This window comes from Umbelopsis ramanniana (assembly GCF_025399195.1).
Source record: "Umbelopsis ramanniana AG unplaced genomic scaffold K450scaffold_75, whole genome shotgun sequence".
NCBI lineage: Eukaryota > Fungi > Mucoromycota > Umbelopsidomycetes > Umbelopsidales > Umbelopsidaceae > Umbelopsis > Umbelopsis ramanniana.
The window spans coordinates 1-25,063 of record NW_026252161.1 but is presented as its reverse complement, the minus strand read 5'-3'; the positions used below and the strand labels follow the sequence as shown (position 1 = coordinate 25,063).

Here is a 25,063-nt window from a genome sequence, read left to right as displayed (position 1 = left end):
TCAAAAGTACACACCACATGCGCCTCTGATCGGTATGGAAAATGAGCGGATAGGAGTCATAGCCAAAGGCTTGAAACGTAGTAGAAAGAGAAATGGGTTGTCACTAAGGCAAGGTGGATACGTTGCTCACAGTCATATGATAGCGAGAAGTTTGTAAGCTTTGGTGGGGTCATCAAAGGAATAGGGCATGATGACGTCGGACATTTTGGGAATGGAAAGTAAGACTTTAAGGCTCTCGTCTGGGTGTTCTTTTGTGTACACCACTATATTATAATAATGGGTCAGTACATTTCATACCAGTGCATGCCAGGATCCACTTTGCTAAACGATCATTCCTCTGTTTAGGCGGCTTATTTAGTAGCCTGTTTGGAAGACTCTGGGGAGAGAAAGAAGTTCGAATCCTGATTTTGGGTCTCGATGGCGCTGGCAAAACCACTATTTTGTACAGACTTCAGGTAGATGTTACATGAACTACAAATTCTGCCAGTAACCCTCAATGTACTGATGACCCTGATCCTATGTTCAGATTGGAGAAGTCGTTACTACCATTCCAAGTAAGTTCCGCATTTAGGACCTTGATGACCGATGCAGACCATAGAACTAATCCCTCATCCTTCTTTTCAATCTACAGCCATTGGATTTAATGTTGAGACGGTGTCATATAAAAATATAAAGTTCCAAGTTTGGGATCTTGGCGGTCAAACTAGCATACGGTAAGGCAGGCATTCGTATGGCACAGTCATTACTGCCACTCACTCACTCAAACCGATATCGCACGTGCAGGCCCTACTGGCGCTGTTACTATGCCAACACAGATGCAGTCATATATGTAGTCGACAGTGCGGATAAAGACAGAGTAGAGACATCCAAGGAGGAGTTACATTCCATGCTAGAGGAGGAGGAACTGAAGGATGCTGCATTATTGGTGTTTGCCAATAAGCAGGATATGCAAGGTGCCATGAACGCAGCAGAAGTGTCTGAGGCACTCGGATTATCGACCTTGAAAAATCGACAATGGTCTATTTTCACAACTAGTGCAGTGAATGGTGTTGGATTGAATGAAGGTTTAGACTGGTAAGTGGCTCAACTCCATCATTCATGGAAGTATGTTTGGATGCTGACAGTGGATCTGACATGTTTCTTTCCCTAGGCTTGTCAATATCATCGAAGGCAAGAATAAGTGAATTTGAGAATATTGTTTAATTTTTATCATAAAAATATTTTTGAAATGTTCAAGAAATTTGATCTGTCATGTGAACGGACGTTGGTCTCAAACTGCATTAATCACCCCACAGTTTAAATCTTTCTTCGTGTTGCTTTCCTTGGCACGCACCGTTTCTTTAATGACTTCCAACCAACATCCTTTAGCACGGCAAGACGTAGTCATGTCTTCTGCCAATAGACAGCACTCCACACCCGAGAACACCTATACAATTGATCATCACCGTCATCGAAAAGGAGACAAAGATCAACACTCGCCACCGCCAAGACGACACTCTCACCATGCTCCAGTATGCAAGTTCGACGCTGAAAAATGGAAAACTGTATGCTATTTACCATTTATCCATGTTTTACAGTGGTTTATTCATGTTTTCTGATGCATGACTACCATAGGAGTTCCGACGAAAGTCAATAGACTCTTTGCCTCATGAACAACGCTTCATTGCAGCTCAACAACGGAGAGGACTGAATGTGATGGACACCACAGACGAGGACCGAGAGTATGAAGAAGCAAGACAACGGGTAATGATATTCGTCATCAACCCACCGTTTGAGGCATGTATGTTGACTAACTTGGCTACGTTTAGATTGCGGATGACGGTCTGCAAAGGGAATATGATAGATATTTGTCCATCATGGAACAGCACCGTTACATGACTGATTTGTATATGCAACAACAGTCGGTCAGCCAGCCTGCTCAACAGTCCTATACTGATCCAGTGATGATGGAGCGAACTCAATCGACGGCTTTCAACGGTCGATTGAGCAGCAGCCCATAACGTAAAGTATGAAAAAGTTTGCCATATACTATTGCCTTTGCAAGGGATGCCTAATGGAATAACCAGCGTTCCCATATGCCACATCTTTTTTTTTTTTTTTACACACAATCATTCGGAATAACTATTTTGGGCATGTCTGTTGCTCTTTTCTTTTTGATTTTGGACGCCTTCGTCAAATCCGAACTGTAATATACATTTCTTTCCTTTAAAAGCTTTTTGGTTCTAGCTTATTGCTCGTACAGGGAAAATCAAAAGGTCGGGAAAAAAAGCAAAGTGTAGAAGAAATGATATGGCCAGAGAAAATAAAAGGGGAGTTTGTCTAGACATTCGGTCATTGGTAACCACCACCGCCTTGCTGCTGCTGCTGCTGTCCATAGTACTGTTGGTAATATTGATCCCATTGACCATTTGCGTTAGCTCCAGGACCAGCGGCAGGTGCTTGGGTATAGCCCTGTTGGTGCCATCCTTGATTTGCTTGTTGATGATATCCGCCTCCACTGCCGCCGCCACTACCATACCCATAGGCACCAGCCCCGTACCCGGCTCCACCACCAGGAGCACGATCTTTACCCCAAGATAACTGATCAAAGTAGAGATTTGATTAAATCACATGTTTGGGCTGCATAAATACATGTATAATATCACTTACCCTGGCAGGTCTACCGCCAATGTCCACACCATTCAACGCAACAATAGCGTGTGCCGCATTTTCATGAGAGTCCAAGCTAAGAAGGTACGTTAGTGTTCGTTTTTCTTAACAAAAAACAGAGTCTATCCAACCCGAAATTCGCGCAACTTACGTGACAAACGCGAATCCACGTTCGGCCTGCATACGAATGTCAGACACATAACCATATGGCTGAAAATAAGGAGCAAGGTCGTGTTGTTGGAAACCGTGAGGCAAATTACCAATGTATACTGTAGTTTGATGGGGTGGGGTTTGTGCGAGAACAGATTCGTAAGAAAGACTCTGAGCTGGAGAGGGACCCGTCGCTCCAGCCGCCTTTTGGTTGGCCCAATTACAGCGAATAGCACGCGAACCTAACCATTCACCGTTCATAGTGGAAATGGCTTGTTCGGCATCAGCCTTTTCTCGGAATGATACAAATCCAAAACCGCGTGATTTTCCAGTGTTCTGATCCCACATTACTCTAGCATCTGACATAGTACCGAAAGCTCCAAATGCTTTGGATAGAATTGAATCGTCCACTTCAGGAGAGAGGTCTCCAACGAATATATGGAAATGATTTGATGTATCTTCCTTTTGCGTTGCTCCCTGTACAGCCCAGTTAACTCGGATTTCCTGTATGAGACGAGATGCAATGAGTATGTGTCCGTCCAGGTACATTCTGAGTAGATCATTCTATACTTACGGAACTGAAGATCTTTCTTCCGTTCATGGCAAGGAGAGCCTGCTCTGCCGACAAGTGATCGACGAATTCAACAAAGCCATAGTTCATTCCACCATGTTGGTACTATGTATGAGTGAATTAGAAGGAAATGAGTAAAGTTAAACAGTCGCCATGGAGGTTAGTCATTGGGTATAGGATTTACTTACGTTGCGATCCATTATGATCTTAACGTTATCAACTTGGCCAACTACGGAAAAGATCTCATAGAGCATGTAGTCTGTAACGCGAGAGTCAAGATTACCGACATAAAGAGCTTTACAACCTTCGTTCGTGGCCATGCTGAAGTACGAATTTGTAAGAGTAGCTTAGCACCGGAAAACTCCAATGGAAGTCGTCAATTCAATGACTGTGACTGTTTGCCGTTTCGAAAATTGCTGTGCGATGGATTTTGTGTCGCTCCTTACAATTTGGCGCCGTAACTCAAACATGAATTTTCTCGCTTTTGAGCAGAATTTGAGATAAAACACTGAATGGAGTGGAATAGAATGAAAAGAAAGAAGGTTATGATGAATAATTTTGTATGCTGAAAGAAGATACCCAGTAACTACAAAGATTGTGAAGAGAGTATTTACTCACATGATGGGTGAAGGAGTCGATTCTGTCAAGGCGTTGTCTAAATCACATTATCTCTTACTAACAAAAAATAATTATTGATCTTTCCTTCAAATGTCAATTTGGATCTATGATCAACTTCGCGTTGTCTATGCAGTGTAGCAACTCGTTTTCGGGCACATCGGACCAAATAAAGCTTAAACAGTATATTTGGAAGTAGTTATCAGTAAAGAGGATTCCCGGTCATTTCTCCAAGCATGTGGATTGGATATAAAATATGCAGAATGGCATCATTACAGCGACTTTTCGAAGGACGTTTGAACAAAATTGGAACTGAACTAAGAAAAAGTAAGGCTAATGTCCAGAATGGAAATATCGCTGACGACTACGTGGCAACCCACGCTTTCTTGAACCTTTTAATCAATTGATGCAAATGATTGTAGGGAAGTCAAATGAATGTGACAGTCAGTCGAAAACAGCAACAAATTCTTTACATTGAATCATAATACCAAAGTCGTGCACAGGCGTCCTCACTTGTGGTTTGCTTGCAATCTACTGATGTGACTCGAGCCACATTCCTCCTGCAAAAAAAGAATAGATAATTGTATTAGATTAAAAAGAACAGTGATCACCGTTTGTTCAGCATTATTCATTGTGTTATTCATAACGCTAAACCATCAAAAAGCATGACAGGTTGTTGCTGAGCCTGAGGAGGACTGTCTCGCCAATGAATTGAAACAGCGCAATTTTTTTTCCAAGTGCTATTTCAAAAAAATACAATAGAGCATAATCTTCACCATTGAAAATGTCATTGTCTACATTTCATGAGAGAAAAGAAAAAGTCATCTCTGAGCTCGTCGAGGAGATGAATCCCAATAGGTCAGACAAGTCCCCTAAAGGGTACATCGATGCGCCAATTTTGGATCTCATGCGGCTTATCAATCAGCACTCCCAGTTTTACACAACAAGCAGTTGTTCTGGCCGAGTTGCAGTCTACTGCGAAGGCGTAGACGAGAAGAAGAAGACCTCAGCGGCCGAAGCCGAAGCCTCCAAATCCACAAAAGGAGGAAAATGGCTCTATGTCACCCATGATCCGGTTTTGATACCCGACAACCTTCATGACAAGGAAAAGTGGATGTTGCAATTGTTGTTTGGAGACTCGTACGCAGATTTGACTATGGAACCCATTGAGGACGACCAAGCCATTATAAATCAGCAGCTTGTTTTCTTCAAGTTTGAACCTTTGGTATGTTTATGCACGCCTTGTCGTAAAATGTTATGCCACCTAAATTAATGAAAGTCCCACTAAAAGATATTGCATGTGGAAGCTGAAACGGCTGAAGCGGCACACGAACTGCTTGGTTTGGCAAACGTGATTGGGTACCAGAACAGTGGCATAACGCCATCCAAAACTCGACACATGCTCGCCATTCGAAGCACGCATAAACTCGACGTTCCCGTCGCGGCTGTCAACCCAGTCACTCAGAAAATCCATCTACTCGTCAATACGGCGTACCTTTATGTTCTTTTCCGTCTGTCTAATCAAAAGTTCAATCAGAATATTGATCGCATGAAGAAATTCGAACAGGCTGTCCAGTCACAACTATTGACCAAAGATCAGTTAGAAACGAAAGAACAACGTCGAGAGCGTAAACGACGAGACGGCCTAGAACGACAGAAGGCCGCAGTAGGTGAATCACAAGAAGAAAATGATAGAGATGCACGAGAGCGGGGTAGAATGATGATGGATATGTACGAAGACCTTGAAATCTTTTGATTTGCTGGCTGTAAAATTGTAATTTCGTAAATTAGAGCGTTCCTTTTCCTTCCGTTTAGGCATATTATATTTCTGCTGCATCACAATTCGTATCATCATTATTGCTTCCTTATTTGAAAAAGTTTTATTTGAACATTTTTTCTTGTGTACATTGCGTGATGTAAATTTAGATAGAGCATCAAAGTTGCTGAAGAGCATACTCTCATCAACGTTTAACGACGGCTCTTGCGAGGGCAGGTCAATTGAACAGAGCCAGCAGAGAATTTCCTAACAGTAATAACAGTGTCACTAGTGGAACCGGTGTATACTGTGCTACCTTTACAGTTTGCGTTTGAATGGAACTTGAAGTGAACGTCAGCAGAATCGGCACTAATCGTGGCAATCTTCATCCTGGGGTCGACCTCGTAACATCCACCTTCTAAATAACAGCATTAGTAATTGTAGGGCTAGGAACGCTATGATGCACTACATACTTGAGCCACCAGTAACATCAGTTTCCTTGCTGGAGTTTGCCAGGTACAGTTTACAGTTGGAGTGGGCGGATGCCAGGGTAACGAGAAGGGCAACGACAAACAGACAGAGCTTCAACATTGCAAGATGAAAAGGATGGAAAGAGATACAGGAGAGTTGGAGGAAAATGTTCTATTCTTATATTAATAGCCGCAAGGGGGAAAATTCAGGCAAAGCTCCATCCCTCATACGGTAAAAGCTGTCAAGGTCCGGCATATCTGACACGCTAATGGCGATCCCATCACGCTGGTATTTATAGTACAATTTTTTAACATGATTTCTAGTCGGAATATGCTACGAGAGTTATGATGAAGACGACGATGGAGTGGGATTTGATGCTAATAACTGTTCATGCTGTCGTTTACGTTCCAATAGTATACCCAAGCGTTTTTCCTATGACAGATACACTCTGTTTAGTTTGCAAGATGGGGCGAATCTCGAAATATGTACTTGACTACTCACCTTTTCTTTCACTTTGTATGCTTCTAATGCGTAGAAGCCTACTGCGGCACCAGCTAGCGTTCCTATAGAAAGCACCATGATTTGAGTGAATTTGGCCATTTCAGGTTCTAAAGGTTTTGTGAGTGTTCGTCTCGAAATTTTCTAAATTTTGGAGGGTCTATTGATCACGTGCACCTCATCGCAAAGACATTAGAGGCGGGCAGCTGTACGTATTTCTTCCAGTCACGCACGTAAGCTTAAATCACCACGACCCAGATCCCTCTCCCAAGCATCACGATCGCCAAATCTCTTCCAATTACATACAACTAGACTATTGTCATGACCTCCAACAACGAAAAATTTCCAGTCACCAACAAGCAAGCGGCCAGGATCGTTCAAGGTCTTCACACCGAAGTTCTTGTCTCGGGATTCAAGGACAAAATCTTCGTGGTCGTAACGCAGTATGGCCGTATTGGTAGTCTCGTAAGGACAACATGATGTGATTTTATATTTTGCAGACACCACGCATAGTAACGATTTCTCCATAAGATAAATACGACATTTGACATACCGCCAAATCTAGCCCGCAGCCCAAGCACTGTACCTACAACCAGCAAATTCCTTATGAACTCTGCAGCAACCGAACTTTCAGATCTTTATCTCTTATATGCGGCGTCTGTATCCAGAGCCATCGCTACTAGCAATCCACGAGAAAGCCGACCGGTCGTGCTTGGAATTGCACTGAAGGATACAGGTGACATTCAGAAACGGAAAGAACTGTATGAAAACATCATGGAAATGATCCGTGATACCATCGCCTAGTGACAGCAACTGTTTTAGATAACGGTTGAAAGAATGTATAGCCAAACTTGGTCATGCCCTTCCAATGTTATGTTGGAATTAGAATGTAGACAACACTATTACGTCCTCTGTAAATAACAGAATAAAATAACCACACTATGTATGCAAGTGATTGTACATCTTCTTTATGGTGTTTCGCCAAGCATATATACGTCTCGATTCATTCAACCAATGGCTCACAGTTCCAAGGCAACAGTCTCCAAGCCTGCTGTGGTTTGGAGAGCTCTAAGCAAACGACTACTGTAGACGCAAGACCTTCTGTACATGAAAGACAGCAGTGGGCAAGCTCTCGGGTAGTAGCTGTGTTCTCCGCTGATTCTAATTTGGAAGGTCACAAGATGAATAATGTATTCCACACTTGAACGATTTTTAGTGTCTATCAACATGAAAGTCTGTATAACGAATGAACGAATCGCCCAGAGTCTCTCGGTTATGCCAAGATAGACCGTATGCTCTAATGACCTTGATTTACTTCAAAGTTCAGCACTACCCATAAGCGCATATTCAGCAATTTTCTTTCCCAAATGACAGCGAAATGACTGCACCTTTAAAGTTCTCACTGGTACAAGCGCCACGATTTCCGTTGGACGTAATCCCGGAAATACTATCATACACATAGTTCTGGACATACCAGAGTAACGCATGGAATTTATGATGATAAGATAGAAGAAATCAGTACGCCCTCATAGTCATCTTACGATAGTACTTTTAGCACATCAAACATGTCGTAATTTGAGCTGGAGGCGTGACCATACAAATAGAGCTCCGAAATGACGGAGTTTGCTGTGTACGTTTTGTTCATCAAATGTTGAAGCAACTGCTTCTTATCTTGTCTTGTTTGTTGTTCGTACAATACACATCTACTGCCATGGTTTTCAAAGTGTTTCTCAGAGAAGGAATTGTTGGAGGTTTTGCTGGTCCCACTGTAAAGTAAGTAGCCATTCCGTGTTCGTATCTACGTCAAACGCTCCCATCCTTATCCTCCTCGCTTTAGACAGGTCGTTGAAATCTCTGGCGATTCCAATGGCGCTGTGGTTGCCCACTCTACCCTTAAGCCAGGAAGCAAATTCGACTATAACCAACAGAGTGGTGAGGTGACTCCGTAAGTTGTCTTTCATTACAGGTTATCGTTTGTTTCCAAATCAACTACATTCCTAACTATACCATCCTCCAGCCAAGAGATTCACACCCTCATGGGCGATCTTCATAGCCAACTCAAGCAACTCCCATTGGAGAACCCAATAGGCAGTGATGATATCTATGGAAGAGATATCTCACTCGGATTTTTCACTGATGAGTTTCAGTGGCAGAACGGTAAGATATGCAGTCGATTCTACCTCATGATCCCATCAACAAACTCCGTCTCATACTTCTCAATGTGCGTTTATAGGCGGTCCTGAAGGATGCAATAGAAGCCCTAGCTCCACTCAAGCTACTGAACAGCAAAAGGCTGTGTTCAATGAACTCGTTGAGCGTGTCCTCAGTGTGAGCCAGAAGTTTGCCATCAAGAAACAAGATTGAAGCAGCGCTACCACAGGAAAGGAAATTTGTAACAATATTGTACCTGGGGGGTTCTTTTGTCTATCTATTCACACCCGTAAATAAAGAATAACGCTTGGAGATATAATACAATTGTATAAAAACAGAATTATGCCAGTGCAGACTTCTAAGGTGGAGTATTTTACTCGTCATCGCCAAACACTGCGTCGTCAAACTCCATTTGATTGATCTTGCCCTTCTTGAGCTTTTTAGCCATACGTTCCTCTTTGGCAAGGTCGTCCCAATCATCATCTTCCTCGTCATCCTTCATCCCGCCTTCCTTCTCCTTGTTAGCTTCTTCCTCTCTCTGTCGCTTCAAATATTCTCTCTTTCGTTCTTTCTTTAATTTCCGTTCCAGCTTGCGGTCCTTGGCATCTGTCTGATCAGACCACGCTTTGACCCTAAGAAATGACCTATTGTTAGTATCCTTCACTTCTTAGAGTAAGTAAGCTTAGAGTGATTCTACATACTTTGGTTTTGCCTGCTTAGGCGCTGGAATTGACTTCTTGTACTCTTCCAGTTCCTTCACTCGCTTCGCTTCTTTGCTTTTGTCGAGGAACTTGAAATTATCCCACTGCAGCCATTGTTTATCAGCAAAACATTCGTACCATCAAAGCAATGGATAATACCTTTACACTTACATCTATATTCTCCTCCTCGAAAGCGACATTGGTCTTTCCCTTCAATTCTGGCATTTTTGGAAGCTAAGGTAACAAGCGATTAGAATTGTACACAAGTAGCTCAGTCAAAACACCAGTTATACAAACCCTCAAAAGTCCAAAGCCCGTGGCTGCCTTTCCCAGATCAAGATCCTTTACTCGGAAAATATAGCTTGCATCGTGCTTTGAGTAAGCGCGAATGAAGGATGTGAATGCTTTGAAGCTTTTATCGTGCAGGTCACGGTCTGTCTTGACGATCTGTCGCATTTCCTGGATGAACGTGGGTATTGACGGATCAGGTATCTCAGGTGTAATTGGCTTTTCGTCATCGTTTTGTGGAGCTGCTTGGGGATGTTCAGACAAGTCGTTCATTAAATACGGTGCGGGTTCCATGGGAATTTTGCGAAGTTTGAGGAACTCGACATACACTTCTTCTCTGCCCCGATTCAAGAACACAGTAGCTTTGCCATTTCGCCCCGCTCTAGCTGTGCGTCCACAACGATGAGAAAATGCTTTAGGGTCCTGCGGTGGGTCGAATTGAACAACATAGTCGACATCAGGAATATCCAGTCCACGCGAAGCAACATCTGTACAAAGCAACAAGGCGGGCGTTGCAGCCGGTAGGCCGACAAATGATGAGTATGTTGCAGTTCGGCGCTTGGTGTCCATTTGTCCGTGTAGTGAGTGGATTGAGAATGGCTTGAGCTGGGTGAGCTTGGACATAATCTTGTAAAAGTAATCAACCGAAGCGCAAGTGGCAAAATAGATGATGAATTTCTTGGCTCCATAACTAAAGTCATCCAATTCTTTCAAAAGTAGTCGAACAACTTGAGCCATTTTCTGATCGGGATCACATACAAGGTAGTTAATCTTGAGACTGGCTGGTGTACGCTGCTCTTTGCCTTGGTTCTCTAAATCCTCAACTTTGACAACCACACGTACAGGATTGCGCAATCCAGCACGTACAAGTTCTGTAATGGCATCTGTCATGGTGGCTGAGAAAAGTCCCGTTCGACGCTGCTTGGGAAGGTTGGCAATAATGGATGAAAGCTGTTGTGAAAATCCCATATCCAATAATCGATCTGCTTCATCCAACACCAGCATTTCCAACTCCTTGGTGTTGATCAACTTTGCGGTCTTTGTCAACATCTCCTCTAATCTCCCAGGCGTTCCAATCAAGATCCTAGGATGTTCTGTTTTGAAGTTCGCAACGTCCTCCGCCAATGTGGTGGTACCGCCAATGTAGAGAGCATGCGACAATTGCTTTTTTTTCGGGTGATCCTTGATGAAAATTTCGAACACTGTATTGATTTGGGTTGCGAGTTCTCTAGTCGGGGTGATGATGACTGCACCAATTTCATTGTTCTTTAGAATATACTCTCTGCGCATGAGTTTCTCAATCACTGGGATGACAAATGAAAGAGTCTTTCCTGATCCAGTGACAGCCTGTACGGTATAAATTAATGTCTAATAGATTGACTTATCGGTCTATGTATCCTACATACCTCAACAACAACATCCTTGTTCTTCATAAACAGTGGAATGGCGGCAGCTTGGACGGGTGTCATTTGCGTAAAGCCCATTGCGTCCAAAGTCTCCTTGCTACACAAGCCGAGATTCAGTTTAGCGATTGGAAAGTATCAATGTTGGTTAAAAGTGGCTAATTAATCTTACGTTGATCCGGTTAGGGGTACCTCTAATGAAGACCATTCTCCAGCATAACTGGGTACCGTAGCCATTGCGAATTATTTATCAGACAGGACCGAAATTGCAGGTAGGTAGGTAGTGGACAGGTCAAAAAAAAAAAAAAGAGAGCGTCGTTGTGCGAAAGCAGTCACCTTGCTTCAAGCTTCAATTTTTGAGTACTGATGGTTTGTGAATAATTGGGGATAATTTTGATGTAGTGTTTTAAAAAATGAGAAGTGTCCTACCGACTAGCGTAAAAATATCTGAACCTCTCATAGGAGAGTAACTGAATTCGTTGCAGCGATGATGTTGAGGTTGTCAGATGAGGTCGTAGGCCGTTGCTGAGCGGCCGTCACCCGTCCATACCTATGGAACTATCCAGTCCACATTTTTGCTGGCATTCGTATCACTCTGTGCTACAATTTTGAAATATTCAGACATTGTGGTAAAATATTTGTCAACAGCTCTGATCTTTTCCAGCTCATGAAGCTGACAACGGTGACATATTTCGACGATGAGTGCTCAAGTTATTGAGAAGATATCGGATGTAAACTCTGTAAGTATCAATGCTAGCGGTCTTTGCGCGTTACATGTTACTCTCAATACGGCCAATTCCACATGCGTCTTTTATCGCCTTCAAAAGCGCTTCCTCCACCGGGTTCTTAAGTTTTGTATAATATTTTTTAACTTTTCACAAATGTATGTCAGGGGGCGCAAATGGAAATGGGCGCAAATTATTTTGAAAAGCCATGTATACTTCGTCAAGTGGGGTTGTGTTCACATCTTTTGAGTTTATTTCGAGAGTAATTATTATTTGATCATCAATAAACTCTATCATCTCTCGATCACTGATAAACAACAATTGAAGGGGTGGGAGGGTGTGACAATCCAGGATCCACGTCTCGTATAATGAAATTGTAGCGTTCGGTCTTCTACCTCCGCTAAATTAGACAGTATGAATTATTTTTTGCAACTTGTTTATGGTCTAAAGACGGCCAAAGACAAACGCGGCCAAGGAAGTAAGGGAAATAAGAGCCATGGATCCAGTAATGGTAGATGAAGAACTAGTCTTCTTGCTTTCACCTTCGACGGTGGTTGAGACTTCACTAGTATCTGCTGACGACGGGGTTTGACCTTGCTTGTAGCCAGCAGTGCCAAACGAGAACTTGTCTCCAACGAAAGTCTTAGCATCAGCGGCTGAAAATTAGAAATATTATTAATGTTATGTACAAAAAATGTGCTCAAAAGTGAAGAGAAAAAACGTACCTGTCTTGTAAGGTGATTTGTCGTTCAAACATCCATCCAATCGTACCATCGTGTATCCGTTGTCGTGAATGGTCTTAATAACATCATTGATGGCTAGGTAACTGCCAGTATCGGGGATATCATATTGAACACTGATGAAGGAACCCTTGCTGTCGTAGGTTTCCAACTGCTTTGCGAAAGTAGTTTTGTACAGGTCGGCAACTCCAGCAGGATTCTCCTTGAATTTATAGTCCATGGTGTCCAAATTGTATCCTACAAGGGTAAAGCCGAGATCTGACAAAATACGCTCAGTGCGGGTGTCAGGAGTGCTAGAGTAGTGGAGGCGAACATATTTGGGAGAAACACCGATCAAAGTCTGAATGATCTTGGCAGTGTTAGTGATATCCTGAATGATTTGAGCATCGGTCATAGCACTGGGGTTGTCAGAAGGAACACGGTAGGTCATGCCAATGAAGTGACCATCGTTATAAGCACGTTGGAGCATCATAGCATATTGTTGAGTATATAACCAAGTGGCGTTGACGAAGAAGTTAGCCTTGGCCTGGCTGTTTTTAAGACCGTTAAGGACCTTGGCCGTAACGTCACTGGGCCCTTCATTCTATATTCGAAACATCAAAATCTGCAAGTTAGATACAGTTTTACTAAATCCTGGAGAATGGCAAGGAGGACTTACATAGGTGACTGCAATGTTTCCGGAATTGGCACAGGCTGTGACTTGAGGAACCGGTCCACCAGCAATGCCGGTTGGGTGATTCCATACAGGAAGGGTCAAAGAGCCTATCTCATTGGAAATATCAGACTAAATGATCGCTATAGTGGTATTATGTTGTACATTTAAATCTTACCATCATCAGCGGTTACGATGGAAGGTAAACCGGCAACTAGCAAGCCAGCTAGCGAACATGATCGATTAGAATTATGAAATCATTGACAGCATCACGATTTGATAAAAAATCATTTCATTACCCAAGCCAACTAGGGTCTGAATCTTCGAACCAAGCATAATTGCGTAAAGTAAAGATTGCAAAGAAGAAGGTTACTATCAAATCTATAGATTAAAAAATTCGGGTGTTATATCGATTTTTCTTCAGCCAATTAAGAATGGCCCGTCGCAGAGTTACGTTCAGCTCATTTACGAACTTTTTTATTTTTCTGGTTTGAGCCGCTGAACCAGCTTGCTTAGTGTTTGTCGCTTTCATCGGCGACGGCTATTTTCTTTTGCTTTAAGCCCGGCTGGAATCACAATTCTAGGCATTATTGATCAATGATCTATAACGGAAATGCAACAAAAACACTTTCAGCATTAGAGTGATAGTTCTCGCCATGTTAGTACTTACTCAGCTTAAGAAATCAAATAAAGATGTTCTGTATGTTGATTTCATCGCGACGAGCAGGGCATATTGAGTATTTAAATGTTGATGTGGGGCACAAAATTACAAATTTACACTCTCAGTTTGCCAGCTCGTACGAAACGGACCAGTTCTCAATGAGCGGAGGTTTCTCCAAGATGTAACCAAGATAAACCGTATATTACAAAGCCTCCGTAAAATTATATGGGCTGGTTGAAGGGAAACGAAGCAGACTGATGTCGATAATGACAGCGACTTCTTATTTTCCGTGAGATATAGACATGGAGAAACTAGAAGATAATGGTACATTGTCATTTGTTTGTCCACGATACAGTCAATACAAAGTAGTAACACAACTCGTATTATGACGGTATCATTAATGAAGTAATTAGGTCTAGATAGTAGTATTCTATACATTTTTGATAATTTAGCGTTTCTTTCTTCGAGAAGTCCGAACATTTCGAGGACGAACAGCAAGGTCATCATCGTCTAACAACGACGAGAAATTGTCATCATGTCCCGCTGGTGCTGAAGAAATTATTTCCTCCTCTTGTACTGTTGCGAGTTTTTGAGGAGATGGAGAAGCAGGCATGCGATTAGGCGATGGATTAAATTGATAGCTTTCGTTGCTAACATGGAATGACTTTGATGGTCTGTCGACTTTATCACTGGGTTCCATTTTTATATTTGTTTTAAATGGAGAATCTGTTGTGAGCTCTTCCAACGATGGTGTGGCAGACGGTGAGCGTTTACGCCTATGACATAAGTCAGTATCTGCTCTCAAGTTCGTACTTATATCAATTTAACCAACTTACGTGGTTGGTTTCCGCTTGGGTGTTGGTTGAGATCCGGTTTGAGATAAAGAAGACCCTTCGCCGATAATATCATGGCTTTGAGTTCGTTTTCTAAACGAGAACGTCAACACCACGACTAAAAACCATTGAGGGTTGAGAACAATAATAACCTTTTGCCTTTATCTCTTCTGGTCAATGCAGTTTGCGTGTTGGACATAGATGCAGATGTGGATCCCACAGCAGGCGAATTGGATGCTCCAGCTAAGGGAGGCTCATTTGATTGCAAAAGATCTACCAAGAAGTGTTAGAAAAGTCTATGCCAACATGTAGTATAAAGAGTGTTCGCATACCAGCATTTTGAAGGACCGTAGTCAGATTCTTTATCTTGCGTTTCTTCGCATTCAGAATCAACTTGAACTATATTGTGGCACACATTAATATCGTGGGTAAGCTTATGGAAGCATGTGTAGTAGACTTTACCTTGTCCATAAGTAATAATTCAGCATCCAGCTTATCACGAACGATTCTCTCCGCTGCGTGTTTCAATTGCTCGCACGTCTCCTCCAGCCCTTTTATCCTAGTCATCATGGCATCTCTCGATTCCTAAATAATCCGATCTCAAACGGTCAGAAGCAATTGATCAGTGTTCAACATACCAATTTACTCTACCTTTAGATACATTTCATCGTCGAAGAGATCATTTAACAAAGACTTCCATTGGCTGGGTGTGTCTTTATCTTGACTTCGCTCTAACGTGACTTCGGCAATTTGCAGCTAGAAATGGAAGAGTTCAGTGATCTAGATACTTCAATGAACTACGTCCTAGGGATAAAAAAAAAAGGCAACGTCTTACATCAATAGAGCCTTCCAAACGGCTCACCCATGAAATAGTGCATTGAGGCTTTGAAAAGTCCAGCCTTCGATCTAGAGGCTCTCCTCTGAACTCCGAATTTCCAACAAGAGCTGCTTGGATCAATTGTTTCCAAAGGTCCACATCAATATGTAAAGATCTGAAGCGAAGGATGTCTGCCATAGTGACTATTCATCATATAAAATAGTGTGAGCTCTGGATGAATGGGTAGGATATATTGGGCCAATTTGTTTACCTTGAGTATGCCAGAAGGCAGTCGTATCGGAAAGCGATATTTCGCATATTATCTGGGTGGAATCGGCTTCCAACGAAACATCGTTCAACCATTTGCAATGTATGTATACATGGCCACCCTGAACTTCATGCTTGTAGTAATAGTTTTGCGTCATTAAATAGTAAGCGGTACATTCGACTTTGCACTTTAAGGTTGGGTGCTCAACACAGAGACATATTCGACGCTGTCGACGCAGGACATATTTTAATTTTGACATTGAAAAAAAATGGACTACGTCACAAAGTTGCTTGACATTTCGCTAAAGCTGGGCCAACTTTTACTGACATAGCTATACCAAGCGAAGTCTTTTGCCCTTCACATCTCCAACACATTTATCGAAATGGCTGATTACTGGTGCGTGTTTTACTCACTGCAAGTGAACGAATAGTACAATGTATAACCATCCGACTCATCTTGTTTCCGTGTTTACAGTCCTGTCTACGCACCTTTCTTCGGCACAATGGGCTGCACAGCTGCCATTGTCTTCTGTTGTAAGTTTTTACGTTTCTTTATCATCTCTATAGTGATTATACCTATAGCAGGTGTCATAGTCGACTTTTTCGCGTTCTTAGGTGGTTGATCCTACGTTCGAACACCACTTGAACGGTTATTGCATAATCGTTCATTTTGTTTAGTTTCATACTTTACATTACCGTGACATTCCAAAATATCTTCACATAACACGTTTTACTAATTACCCAATTCACTTTTTGACAGGTCTTGGTGCCGCTTATGGTACCGCTAAGGCTGGTGTCGGTCTCTCCGCTATTGGTGTCCTTCGTCCTGACTTGATCATCAGATGCTTCGTCCCCGTTGTCATGGCTGGTATCTTGGGTATTTATGGTGTCGTCGTTGCAGTACTTCTGTCCAGTGGATGTAAGTCTTTGATCTTCATTTGAAAAACCAGCCTGAACCGCTTTACTCATTGTTTTCTGCTTTCGTATATAGTGGCAGTGAAGCAGTCTCTTTACAGTGGTTTCGTCCAGTTTGGTGCTGGTCTGTCCGTTGGTCTCTCTGCCTTAGCTGCTGGTTTTGCCATTGGTATCACTGGTGACGCTGGTGTCCGCGCTACTGCACAACAGCCTCGTATGTTTGTCGGAATGGTAAGTTCGCAACTCACGTCTTGCAAACTGTTTGACATATTCTAATCAAATTTTTCTTTCACAGATCTTGATTCTCATTTTCGCTGAAGTTTTGGGTCTTTATGGACTTATTGTCGCACTTATTCTCAACACCAAGGTTTCCAGTGCTGAGAACCCTTGCTAAACTATACATAATTCAATTCACTTGAATAACAGATGCACTGCAGTTTGGTTTTTTTGCTTATACAGATTCATCCCAGCTTGAGGTTCACTTGAACCACATGAATAAAAGAGAACAGACTTTGATGAAAATATTTCATGATGAGCACGTTTTATTATTCTTCAGGATATCGTAAGGTGATTGTTTTATATTTAGTCGCTGTCATCGCCGTGATCATCGTTGTATGCATCACCATCGTCGTCATCATCGTCATCACTGACAATCTCAACGTACTTGACTTTGGCCTTCACAGCTCTGGAAGGTTTTGATGGCACTGACGTGGATGCGGGTTTGCCTTTGGGAGCAGCCTTTTTGCCATTTTTTGTGAGTGATTGAATTGGTGTGGCATCAAACGGGTAATCAAATGGGTCGATATCGTCCAGCTGGGAGCTAGCGGGTGGTGCAGCCACTGTCTCTTTTTCAACCGTAGTAGCTTCCTCAACTGCAGGTTTCTTTTTCATTTTCTCTTCCGAGTCACCAGAATCATCGTCATGATCGGTTCGTTTCTTTTTTGATTTGGAAGTTGTATCAGCTTCAACTCGACTTCTCTTCTTGGTCTGTTTGACAGCACCGGTAGCTTCAGGAATAACAGGATCCGGAAGCGTATTCACGGGACTGGCGATGACAGGGTTCGGCGAAGCAGCAGCCGATGCATCCGTATCGGAGGGCCGCTCACTCACAGTATTATCAGTAATGGCACCTGCGGGAGAAGCTGGTATAGAGTCATTGACAGGAGGTGACGGCTCTACATGGTGAAACAAAGCGTTATTCAAAAAGAACGGCTCGTTGCCAGGTAATCGCGATTTAACGTACCTGGGTCATCAAAGTTGTAATCAAACTGCATGTCTTGCATCGACTCCAGTTGATCCATAAAGATATCAGGGCCACCAATCATTGCAGAGTCGTCGATTGGACTGGCTGTGTCGCCATCAGCAACATTTTTGAACATACCATCAAGCTTTGATTGCTTCGCTTTTTTGGTGGACTTGGCTGCTTAGGAACGTCATCAGTAAAAACTGCATTGCCAACAGCATATGTAATCGGACTCACCCTTAGTAGTTGAGTCTGGTGTTCCTGCGTCTGGTGTTTCAACCTTGACGGCGTTATCATCCTTCTTCTTCGGTCTAGGTGCTCTAGGCTTATAACGTCTTTGTTTGCTGTTGTTAGTCTTTGGCTTGCCCAGTTCAGCCAGACTAGCATCTTCTTCAAGCATATCCTATCATATAGAAGACCATACTGTCAGTGCCCCGCTTCTAATTGCGATAATGTCGCAAGAAAGAGTAAAGTCAACATACCTCCCATTCTTTAAGGAAGAGTGTCAGATCATCCTTCCAGAAAGTTTTTGGCGACTTATCAAGGCAAATCTGAATCTCCTCCATCTTCTTCATACGCTGCCTTCGAAGGCTCTCCAGCTAATACACATGTAAGAACAAAGATGTAACCATTGATTTGATGTCTACGCACTAACCTTTTGGCGGGTAAATCCTCTGACATTGATTTCAAATAAGTAGTCGTAACCTGAATCATTTGTCGATGAGATTTGTTCATCAGATGGAGATTCCTCTCGTTCGTCGTCTTCTTGGGCGAGAATATCATGCTTGACGTCCTTCTTGGGATAGATGCGCTTAAGATCATATTTCTCAAAGTCTTTAATGACATCTTGTTCATTGCGATTCACATAAACAAGCTTCTTCTCAATCACAAGTTCAATGAACTTGGACTTGTTGTCTAAGCGCTCATATTCATCCTGAAGTCGTTCAAGCAAGCGAGCCTGTTCACGAAGATAGGAATGTTAGCATCGCTTGAGAGGCTGTCTAACTTAAGAGCATTGCTGACTGTACCTTTCGCTTTTGGTAATAAGATAAACGCAGGTCATAGAATTCCTTCAGAATGGACTCTGCCGAGTCATATCTCTTTAGGCGTCCTTCGCTATCAAAGCACACCATATTGCTAGTGGTGATGTTATTCTGGAGCTTGAAAGTTGCTAATGGGCCTTGTCTGTCTACTTTGGCCAAAGCGTCATCGGAAAGGTATAGAGTAAATTCTACAAAGCTGTCAGTGCAGTTATCGAAGAAATCCTGAAGAATGAAATGAGCATACATAATCAGTTGGATATGGTGTTAATGGTCCATCTGAAGGGTTATTATATCTACCTGAATAGTCACTTCTGGCTTCTTGTCTTTAGGATCACGCATCATTTCTAGCTGTTCCTTGAACTGACGAGTCCACATTCGAACGGGCAGCTCAGAGATGGTAACAGTAGCATCATCGTTGACCTGGGCAATTCCAGATACACCGAATTTATTATCCCCAGCATTTGATATTTCTCCCTGCGGCCAATTGACAAGTCAGGATTTGGTTGCTGAACAGATGCAAAACGAAATGTGTGCATACCTTGAAACCGCGATACCATGGTATCATTGGAACAACTTCTTCGTCTTCCATCATTCTGAACAAATTGTCCACAATATCCTTTGGATTATAGTTTGGAATTGAAGTACTCCAACCTAATCGAGATCAAGTTAGACCATTGAAATAACACCATGAGAAGAAGGTTCAGGATACTTACCAGTACCGATACCTTCCGCACCGTTCACGAGTACCATGGGAAGAATAGGTATATACCATTTTGGCTCAACGGATTTGTTTTCCTCTATCTCATATTGCAATAAAGGATCGTCGTCTACATGGAAGACGGTTCTGGAGATCTTTGATAGCTTGGTGTTGATATAACGAGCACTGGCAGCATCTTTTCCTCCCTGCGCATCGAAAATCAATATGGGGGGCATTCAATGAATATATGGCTTTTGTGGACACGAACCTGATGACGAGTACCAAACTGACCAGAGGGCACCAGCAAATTGATGTTGTTGCTTCCGACGAAGTCCTGCGCCATACCTACAATAGTAGCTTGCACACTTTGTTCTCCGTGATGATACCTAGTGATTTCAGACACGGCGGATGCTAATTGCGCAACCTATTGCTAACCTGGTCAGAGATGTTGTGCTTTCAAGCTACCAGTGGAATGGTGAAAGACGTACCTTCATTTCGCCACGTTTACGAGATTTGATTGTACCAAACAGTACTTTGCGTTGACCAGGTTTGAAGCCATCTACCATGGAAGGAATCGATCTGATGTTATCTGCCATACTGAAAAGCATGAGTTCTTGATTGATAAAGTTGGATAAACGGATCTCTTTCACACTGTTGTCCATGAAAATACCAGGCTACATTATTGATGTTAGCATTTAGACCTTCAAGGACTCTATCGTTCAGACATTACAAACCTCATACTGAGCGAGCCACTCTTTTCTTTCAGCTGTCTTCTTCTTATTGAATGCCATGTCAATCAATTCTCTTTCGCCAGCTTCTGGCACACAGAAAGTCTTTTTGTGTAGATCCAAATTTTTAAAATACTCTCTTGCATCCTTTCTATCTGAAGTTCCCAAACCCTATGGCAATATGCACCGTTAGTGGCCGTTCGTAGTCTGGACAGCGGTAAAATGCATACGAACCTTGAAATACTTTGGTGTCCACTCTTTGTTTTTGTTGTGAGCCAATGCCCATGCCTGGTACTCTGGTATAGTATAAAACGAAATGGTTTCATCTCTTCCTTTCCTCTTGCACTACAGAAAAGCATTAGATTTTTTTGAAATTGTTCAGATCGTCCGGTTTGTCAAATATGATATACCTTTATAATGGGAGTAATGAACTCGAGTAAAAAGCCAGGAATGTCCAGTAACGAAGGAAACATTTGATCGATGAAGTTGATGATCAATCCCTTGATATGAGAACCGTCATGATCCTATGGTTAAGTTAGTAAGTCAAGCAGTGTAGACACTCATACTATGCAATGAGAGACTTCAGCTTACTTGATCAGTCATGATCATAAGACTGCCATATCTTAATTCATCAACACTAGTGTAATGCTTGCCATGTTTCAATCCAAGGATTGTCTTGATATGTTGAATTTCAGCGTTGCCAATGATTTGCGACTGAGACGCATCACGTACGTTCAACAGTTTACCGCGCAAAGGAAATACACCGAATTTGTCCTTTCCTACAACAGAGAGACCACCTAACACAAGCGCCTTAGCGGAATCACCTTCGGTCAAAATCAACGTGCAATGTTTGCCTTGTCCCTTCACTCCCGCTAGATTGGCATCGTCGAGCTTTGGGACATTGATACGTCTAATTGGAAAATAAGTACGTGTGTTTGTGTGAGGGGGGTGAGCAGTATTATGTCAGTGTGAGTGATTGTCTATACCTTTCGATCCTGGTTCCATCAGCCTTGGTCATTTGCTGTGACTGTTTGAACTCTGCCCATTTGATGACCTTATCACAAATGCCACTGCTCAGAACTGATACAAAAAGACGTCAGTACAACGTAGTTCCTTCAAAGAGCTGTTCCTCGAAATATGTAAACTTACTTTTCTTGATAAATCCTTCGCTTGGTGTGTACTCGCTTGTTTTGATGAATTTGGATCTGTGTAAATTCATCGTATCCTTGGTCTGATTGTCGAAGGACGGATTGGGAATAAGACAGTTGATGAACAAACACATGTGATTTTTGATTTGGAATGTCTTGATGTTACTCTTGTCATTTTTCCTCATCGAATCCACTTTCTTTTTGATGATATTTGCAATTTTATCGGCGACATCATTGACGTGTGTTCCACCTTTTGATGTACAAATGCTGTTGACGAAACTGACCTAAAGATAGTAATAGTGTTTAGTTTAGTTTAAACTATCCGAAAATCGTTGTGTCAGTCTAAGTATGCCTTACCTGAGTGAACTGTCCCTCACTGATAGAAAATCCAACTTGCCAACGTTCGTTCTTTGCACCATCATCGAACATGATATTCTTTTTCTGTGCTTCGGCACCATCGGTTGGTTCTTCTGAATCTGTATAGAGCTGGGCGTACTTTTTGAAGTCGTTGATTGCAATTTTTTCCTTATTAAACTTCACTCTGATAGGCTTAGGTTCACGTTTAACACATCCAGCCATGTCGTAGGCTCTCTTCTGTAGAAGTTTCACGAAATCTTCCGATAACTCGGTCAAGCCAAATTTGCTGAGATCTGGCTTGAAGATGATTTCCGTGTACTCTTCACCCTTGCTGTTCTTTGTGATCTTTGGTGCCTTCTTCTTGGACATATTATCGTTGAACACTTGCTCATATTTGAGCCCTCTCTCCTTGTCCGCCGTCCTGATGATGAACTCGGTGCTGAAGATATTACAAAGTTTGGCGCCATAACCGTTACGTCCACCGAAGAGTTTTTCCTCATTATCATCATAATTTGATGAAGTCAGCAAATGACCAAAGATCATTTCAGGAACGTAGATTTTCTCTTCTTTGTGAATTTCGATCGGAATACCTAGACCGTTGTTCCAGACTGAAATACGGTTCTCTGCACGATCAACTTCGACACGCATTTCCGACATTTGGGGATCACGAATCTATCAACCAGATTTAATATACATGTTTAATCTCGCCAAATTGGTTTCAAAATACTAGGCCTACCTTATTGTCTGCAGCATTAACGAGAATTTCGTCGACAATCTTATATAAACCAGGTACAAAGGAAATCTCCTTTTTAACAATCTTTTCGTTTTCATAGATCCACATCTCTTGCTTCTGCTCTTCAACGGAACCGATATATGTGTCGGGTCGAAGCAAGATATGTTCAAGTTGTGACTTTTTCTGATAGATTTCCTCGATAGTCTTGGATTTAGGGGTACCGGAGCCGGTCGATATGGCAGGGCTGCTTGGAATGGAATTCTCGTCATTTGTAGCGGTGATGCCAAGCATCGCAGCTACGTTGCCGTTCTTTTCTACCTTCTTTGGAGCTGCCTTTTTCCCCGCCGCCTTCTTTGGCTGTATGCGCACTTTAGTAAAACTGTTCCCAATCTTCGGGCAGAAGCAGTCTATGCGGTAATTACCTTTGGAGTGGGTGGAGCCTGTTCAACATAGCCATCAAAATCACTGCCGGATGCCTCGAAATCACTTTCAGAGTCACTCATGCGGATAGATTGAACGTCGCTTGAATCTTGGGAGCCAGGTTCTTTTTCCCAAAAAATGTCTCCCAAACGCGAAATTGTCACGCGAGCGCGTTAAAAAGTGACTGCCTTCAACAACAGCTGCATTGCCACCACCTGGTTGTAAAGTGGCCCCTACACAAGGATAAGTTCATTAAGATTGAGGATCAATTTAAAATAAGGAGATATGCTTGATCGAGAACTGCTTATTCGTGCTTTTTCTATGATATCCAAATGTACCTGAATGATATTAGCACGATCATTGTAGGCAATACAATCCAAGTTCTACATAACACTGCGTTATGAAGCTTCCTGAATTACACTGAACTCTCAGTAATAATATACAATATACATAGCGCTCTGAAATAGCGAATGTTCCTGCTATCTCGTCTCCTTGAGAATGAAAAAATCATCATTGGCGGTATAAAGTATATTTATCGCATCACATATTGTATGGAGCTGCTTTGAACATTTTTTCTACAGCGAAATTCTGGTTGAGTCCTCTTATTCTACCTCGCACTGTTGCCCATAGACATCGCGGTGATATCACTTAACGTGTTGGTACAATTTTAATGACACGCCGCGTTCCACAGGCAAATGCTATCTGCAGCTGTAACAACCTTTTATTACCATTTAAAAATTCTCCTTCTTTTCAAAGAGCTACTTTCTTTTAGGTTCCTACATTCTATCAATCCTGCTATGCTTCCTAGTCAAGTCGTCGCATTGAATACAACAAAGTTTGATACGTCATGAAGAGTGTGACTACCAAGCCACTAGACTGGGGATGACGTCGACCCCCAGCCAAATTTTTAGCTTGGACCAGAAAAAATTTTCTTCCCTCCTCACACTTTAGCTCTTCAAAATGGGTAAATTGATTTCCATCATGTGTCAGAAAATATACCGTCTGCCGTTGCTTAACTCTCGTGATTCCTCTCAATAGGTAAGGAAAAGACTCACGTTAACGTCGTCGTCATCGGTCACGTCGATTCTGGAAAGTCCACCACCACTGGACACTTGATTTACAAGTGCGGTGGTATCGACAAGCGTACCATCGAGAAGTTCGAGAAGGAAGCCGCTGAACTCGGTAAGGGTTCCTTCAAGTACGCTTGGGTTCTTGACAAGCTCAAGGCTGAGCGTGAGCGTGGTATCACCATTGATATCGCTCTCTGGAAGTTCGAAACTCCCAAGTACCATGGTAAGTTGTGAAACAAACACTGGCAGGCTTTTTGAAATTCTTTTAAACTTACCTCTGCTTCCTTAACAGTTACCGTCATTGATGCCCCCGGACATCGTGATTTCATCAAGAACATGATTACTGGTACTTCCCAGGCTGATTGCGGTGTTCTTATCATCGCTGCCGGTACTGGTGAATTCGAAGCTGGTATCTCCAAGGATGGTCAAACCCGTGAGCACGCTCTTCTTGCTTTCACCCTCGGTGTCCGCCAACTTATTGTTGCCATCAACAAGATGGACACCACCAAGTGGTCTGGCGACCGTTATGACGAAATCGTCAAGGAAGTTTCTTCCTTCATCAAGAAGATCGGTTTCAACCCCAAGTCCGTTCCCTTCGTCCCCATCTCCGGATGGCACGGAGATAACATGTTGGAGGAGTCCACCAACATGCCCTGGTTCAAGGGCTGGACCAAGGAAACCAAGGCTGGTTCCAAGTCTGGCAAGACCCTTCTTGAGGCTATTGATGCCATCGACCCCCCTACCCGTCCCACCGACAAGCC

At 42.6% G+C, this 25,063-nt stretch overlaps 14 protein-coding genes across 14 annotated transcripts; 8 read left to right on the top strand and 6 right to left on the bottom strand.

The window, feature by feature from the left end:
* The first annotated feature begins 153 nt into the window (after positions 1-153).
* On the top strand, positions 154-1,302 carry K450DRAFT_259350 (uncharacterized protein). The gene is made up of 6 exons (XM_051591985.1): positions 154-280; positions 346-455; positions 527-554; positions 632-713; positions 784-1,074; positions 1,151-1,302. Exons 1-6 carry the CDS (start codon positions 277-279, stop codon positions 1,182-1,184), a joined length of 549 nt encoding a protein of 182 aa, XP_051440914.1. The 5' UTR covers positions 154-276; the 3' UTR covers positions 1,185-1,302.
* Position 1,303: 1 nt separating this feature from the next.
* Positions 1,304-2,111, top strand: K450DRAFT_259347 (uncharacterized protein). Its single transcript, XM_051591984.1, has 3 exons — positions 1,304-1,544; positions 1,615-1,743; positions 1,809-2,111. The coding sequence occupies exons 1-3, from the start codon at positions 1,344-1,346 to the stop codon at positions 1,998-2,000; spliced, it is 522 nt and encodes a 173-aa protein (XP_051440913.1). The 5' UTR covers positions 1,304-1,343; the 3' UTR covers positions 2,001-2,111.
* Positions 2,112-2,248: 137 nt separating this feature from the next.
* On the bottom strand, positions 2,249-3,875 carry K450DRAFT_259338 (uncharacterized protein). Its single transcript, XM_051591983.1, has 6 exons — positions 3,559-3,875; positions 3,374-3,475; positions 2,801-3,303; positions 2,650-2,725; positions 2,508-2,580; positions 2,249-2,451 (listed from the first exon to the last, which is right to left on the bottom strand). Exons 1-6 carry the CDS (start codon positions 3,688-3,690, stop codon positions 2,414-2,416), a joined length of 924 nt encoding a protein of 307 aa, XP_051440912.1. The 5' UTR covers positions 3,691-3,875; the 3' UTR covers positions 2,249-2,413.
* Positions 3,876-4,769: 894 nt separating this feature from the next.
* On the top strand, positions 4,770-5,741 carry K450DRAFT_202448 (uncharacterized protein; the record flags this gene model as incomplete). Its single annotated transcript, XM_051584688.1, has 2 exons — positions 4,770-5,210; positions 5,277-5,741. 2 exons carry the CDS (start codon positions 4,770-4,772, stop codon positions 5,739-5,741), a joined length of 906 nt encoding a protein of 301 aa, XP_051440911.1.
* Positions 5,742-5,830: 89 nt separating this feature from the next.
* K450DRAFT_259330 (uncharacterized protein) lies at positions 5,831-6,444 on the bottom strand. The gene is made up of 2 exons (XM_051591982.1): positions 6,215-6,444; positions 5,831-6,159 (listed from the first exon to the last, which is right to left on the bottom strand). Exons 1-2 carry the CDS (start codon positions 6,330-6,332, stop codon positions 5,954-5,956), a joined length of 324 nt encoding a protein of 107 aa, XP_051440910.1. The 5' UTR covers positions 6,333-6,444; the 3' UTR covers positions 5,831-5,953.
* Positions 6,445-6,876: 432 nt separating this feature from the next.
* K450DRAFT_259326 (uncharacterized protein) lies at positions 6,877-7,548 on the top strand. Its single transcript, XM_051591981.1, has 2 exons — positions 6,877-7,175; positions 7,242-7,548. Exons 1-2 carry the CDS (start codon positions 7,032-7,034, stop codon positions 7,512-7,514), a joined length of 417 nt encoding a protein of 138 aa, XP_051440909.1. The 5' UTR covers positions 6,877-7,031; the 3' UTR covers positions 7,515-7,548.
* Positions 7,549-8,336: 788 nt separating this feature from the next.
* On the top strand, positions 8,337-9,104 carry K450DRAFT_259324 (uncharacterized protein). The gene is made up of 4 exons (XM_051591980.1): positions 8,337-8,483; positions 8,548-8,655; positions 8,728-8,867; positions 8,944-9,104. The coding sequence occupies exons 1-4, from the start codon at positions 8,359-8,361 to the stop codon at positions 9,072-9,074; spliced, it is 504 nt and encodes a 167-aa protein (XP_051440908.1). The 5' UTR covers positions 8,337-8,358; the 3' UTR covers positions 9,075-9,104.
* A 402-nt stretch (positions 9,105-9,506) lies between these two features.
* Positions 9,507-11,547, bottom strand: K450DRAFT_133636 (uncharacterized protein). Its single transcript, XM_051583948.1, has 5 exons — positions 11,426-11,547; positions 11,257-11,353; positions 9,860-11,197; positions 9,734-9,796; positions 9,507-9,666 (listed from the first exon to the last, which is right to left on the bottom strand). Exons 1-5 carry the CDS (start codon positions 11,488-11,490, stop codon positions 9,544-9,546), a joined length of 1,686 nt encoding a protein of 561 aa, XP_051440907.1. The 5' UTR covers positions 11,491-11,547; the 3' UTR covers positions 9,507-9,543.
* Positions 11,548-12,422: 875 nt separating this feature from the next.
* Positions 12,423-13,551, bottom strand: K450DRAFT_292156 (uncharacterized protein; the record flags this gene model as incomplete). The annotated part of the gene is made up of 4 exons (XM_051593586.1): positions 12,423-12,634; positions 12,704-13,301; positions 13,377-13,502; positions 13,549-13,551. The coding sequence occupies 4 exons, from the start codon at positions 13,549-13,551 to the stop codon at positions 12,423-12,425; spliced, it is 939 nt and encodes a 312-aa protein (XP_051440906.1).
* Positions 13,552-14,700: 1,149 nt separating this feature from the next.
* On the bottom strand, positions 14,701-16,151 carry K450DRAFT_259314 (uncharacterized protein). Its single transcript, XM_051591979.1, has 7 exons — positions 15,953-16,151; positions 15,700-15,884; positions 15,516-15,620; positions 15,327-15,449; positions 15,197-15,263; positions 15,017-15,137; positions 14,701-14,957 (listed from the first exon to the last, which is right to left on the bottom strand). Exons 1-7 carry the CDS (start codon positions 16,104-16,106, stop codon positions 14,864-14,866), a joined length of 849 nt encoding a protein of 282 aa, XP_051440905.1. The 5' UTR covers positions 16,107-16,151; the 3' UTR covers positions 14,701-14,863.
* Positions 16,152-16,261: 110 nt separating this feature from the next.
* On the top strand, positions 16,262-17,351 carry K450DRAFT_259305 (uncharacterized protein). The gene is made up of 5 exons (XM_051591978.1): positions 16,262-16,345; positions 16,424-16,479; positions 16,709-16,861; positions 16,940-17,094; positions 17,159-17,351. Exons 1-5 carry the CDS (start codon positions 16,332-16,334, stop codon positions 17,255-17,257), a joined length of 477 nt encoding a protein of 158 aa, XP_051440904.1. The 5' UTR covers positions 16,262-16,331; the 3' UTR covers positions 17,258-17,351.
* Positions 17,262-17,896, top strand: K450DRAFT_259301 (uncharacterized protein). Its single transcript, XM_051591977.1, has one exon. It carries the CDS (start codon positions 17,392-17,394, stop codon positions 17,560-17,562), a length of 171 nt encoding a protein of 56 aa, XP_051440903.1. The 5' UTR covers positions 17,262-17,391; the 3' UTR covers positions 17,563-17,896.
* A 683-nt stretch (positions 17,897-18,579) lies between these two features.
* Positions 18,580-23,103, bottom strand: K450DRAFT_180044 (uncharacterized protein; the record flags this gene model as incomplete). The annotated part of the gene is made up of 16 exons (XM_051584331.1): positions 18,580-18,697; positions 18,754-19,064; positions 19,135-19,371; positions 19,447-19,623; positions 19,688-19,800; positions 19,863-20,052; positions 20,115-20,270; positions 20,335-20,520; positions 20,581-20,745; positions 20,809-20,919; positions 20,985-21,098; positions 21,166-21,484; positions 21,561-21,654; positions 21,724-22,006; positions 22,080-22,751; positions 22,816-23,103. 16 exons carry the CDS (start codon positions 23,101-23,103, stop codon positions 18,580-18,582), a joined length of 3,534 nt encoding a protein of 1,177 aa, XP_051440902.1.
* A 1,163-nt stretch (positions 23,104-24,266) lies between these two features.
* Positions 24,267-25,035, top strand: K450DRAFT_259294 (uncharacterized protein; the record flags this gene model as incomplete). The annotated part of the gene is made up of 3 exons (XM_051591976.1): positions 24,267-24,525; positions 24,595-24,642; positions 24,756-25,035. Coding segments are annotated over 3 exons (375 nt in total), but the record flags the coding sequence as incomplete, so codon positions are not given.
* Positions 25,036-25,063: the final 28 nt, after the last annotated feature.

Coding starts and splice junctions, on each gene's coding strand:
- K450DRAFT_259347 (XM_051591984.1), top strand. CDS start 1,344: ATGACTTCCAACCAACATCCTTTAGCACGGCAAGACGTAGTCATGTCT. Junction 1,545..1,614: donor ACGCTGAAAAATGGAAAACT/GTATGCTATTTA, acceptor TGACTACCATAG/GAGTTCCGACGAAAGTCAAT. Junction 1,744..1,808: donor ATGAAGAAGCAAGACAACGG/GTAATGATATTC, acceptor GGCTACGTTTAG/ATTGCGGATGACGGTCTGCA.
- K450DRAFT_133636 (XM_051583948.1), bottom strand. CDS start 11,490: ATGGCTACGGTACCCAGTTATGCTGGAGAATGGTCTTCATTAGAGGTA. Junction 11,198..11,256: donor ACAAGGATGTTGTTGTTGAG/GTATGTAGGATA, acceptor TATACCGTACAG/GCTGTCACTGGATCAGGAAA. Junction 9,797..9,859: donor CGGGCTTTGGACTTTTGAGG/GTTTGTATAACT, acceptor TTGTTACCTTAG/CTTCCAAAAATGCCAGAATT.
- K450DRAFT_259350 (XM_051591985.1), top strand. Junction 555..631: donor AGTCGTTACTACCATTCCAA/GTAAGTTCCGCA, acceptor TTCAATCTACAG/CCATTGGATTTAATGTTGAG. Junction 714..783: donor GGCGGTCAAACTAGCATACG/GTAAGGCAGGCA, acceptor TCGCACGTGCAG/GCCCTACTGGCGCTGTTACT.
- K450DRAFT_259326 (XM_051591981.1), top strand. CDS start 7,032: ATGACCTCCAACAACGAAAAATTTCCAGTCACCAACAAGCAAGCGGCC. Junction 7,176..7,241: donor ATGGCCGTATTGGTAGTCTC/GTAAGGACAACA, acceptor TTTCTCCATAAG/ATAAATACGACATTTGACAT.
- K450DRAFT_259330 (XM_051591982.1), bottom strand. CDS start 6,332: ATGTTGAAGCTCTGTCTGTTTGTCGTTGCCCTTCTCGTTACCCTGGCA. Junction 6,160..6,214: donor TGATGTTACTGGTGGCTCAA/GTATGTAGTGCA, acceptor GCTGTTATTTAG/AAGGTGGATGTTACGAGGTC.
- K450DRAFT_259338 (XM_051591983.1), bottom strand. CDS start 3,690: ATGGCCACGAACGAAGGTTGTAAAGCTCTTTATGTCGGTAATCTTGAC. Junction 3,476..3,558: donor AGATCATAATGGATCGCAAC/GTAAGTAAATCC, acceptor ACTCATACATAG/TACCAACATGGTGGAATGAA. Junction 2,452..2,507: donor TGCCTATGGGTATGGTAGTG/GCGGCGGCAGTG, acceptor TGGCACCAACAG/GGCTATACCCAAGCACCTGC.
- K450DRAFT_259301 (XM_051591977.1), top strand. CDS start 17,392: ATGATGAGCACGTTTTATTATTCTTCAGGATATCGTAAGGTGATTGTT.
- K450DRAFT_259324 (XM_051591980.1), top strand. CDS start 8,359: ATGTTGAAGCAACTGCTTCTTATCTTGTCTTGTTTGTTGTTCGTACAA. Junction 8,484..8,547: donor TTTGCTGGTCCCACTGTAAA/GTAAGTAGCCAT, acceptor TCCTCGCTTTAG/ACAGGTCGTTGAAATCTCTG. Junction 8,868..8,943: donor TGAGTTTCAGTGGCAGAACG/GTAAGATATGCA, acceptor GTGCGTTTATAG/GCGGTCCTGAAGGATGCAAT.
- K450DRAFT_259314 (XM_051591979.1), bottom strand. CDS start 16,106: ATGACGCAAAACTATTACTACAAGCATGAAGTTCAGGGTGGCCATGTA. Junction 15,885..15,952: donor TGCCTTCTGGCATACTCAAG/GTAAACAAATTG, acceptor TATGATGAATAG/TCACTATGGCAGACATCCTT. Junction 14,958..15,016: donor AGAAGAGATAAAGGCAAAAG/GTTATTATTGTT, acceptor GTTCTCGTTTAG/AAAACGAACTCAAAGCCATG.
- K450DRAFT_259305 (XM_051591978.1), top strand. Junction 16,480..16,708: donor CACAGCTGCCATTGTCTTCT/GTTGTAAGTTTT, acceptor ACTTTTTGACAG/GTCTTGGTGCCGCTTATGGT. Junction 17,095..17,158: donor CTCGTATGTTTGTCGGAATG/GTAAGTTCGCAA, acceptor TTTCTTTCACAG/ATCTTGATTCTCATTTTCGC.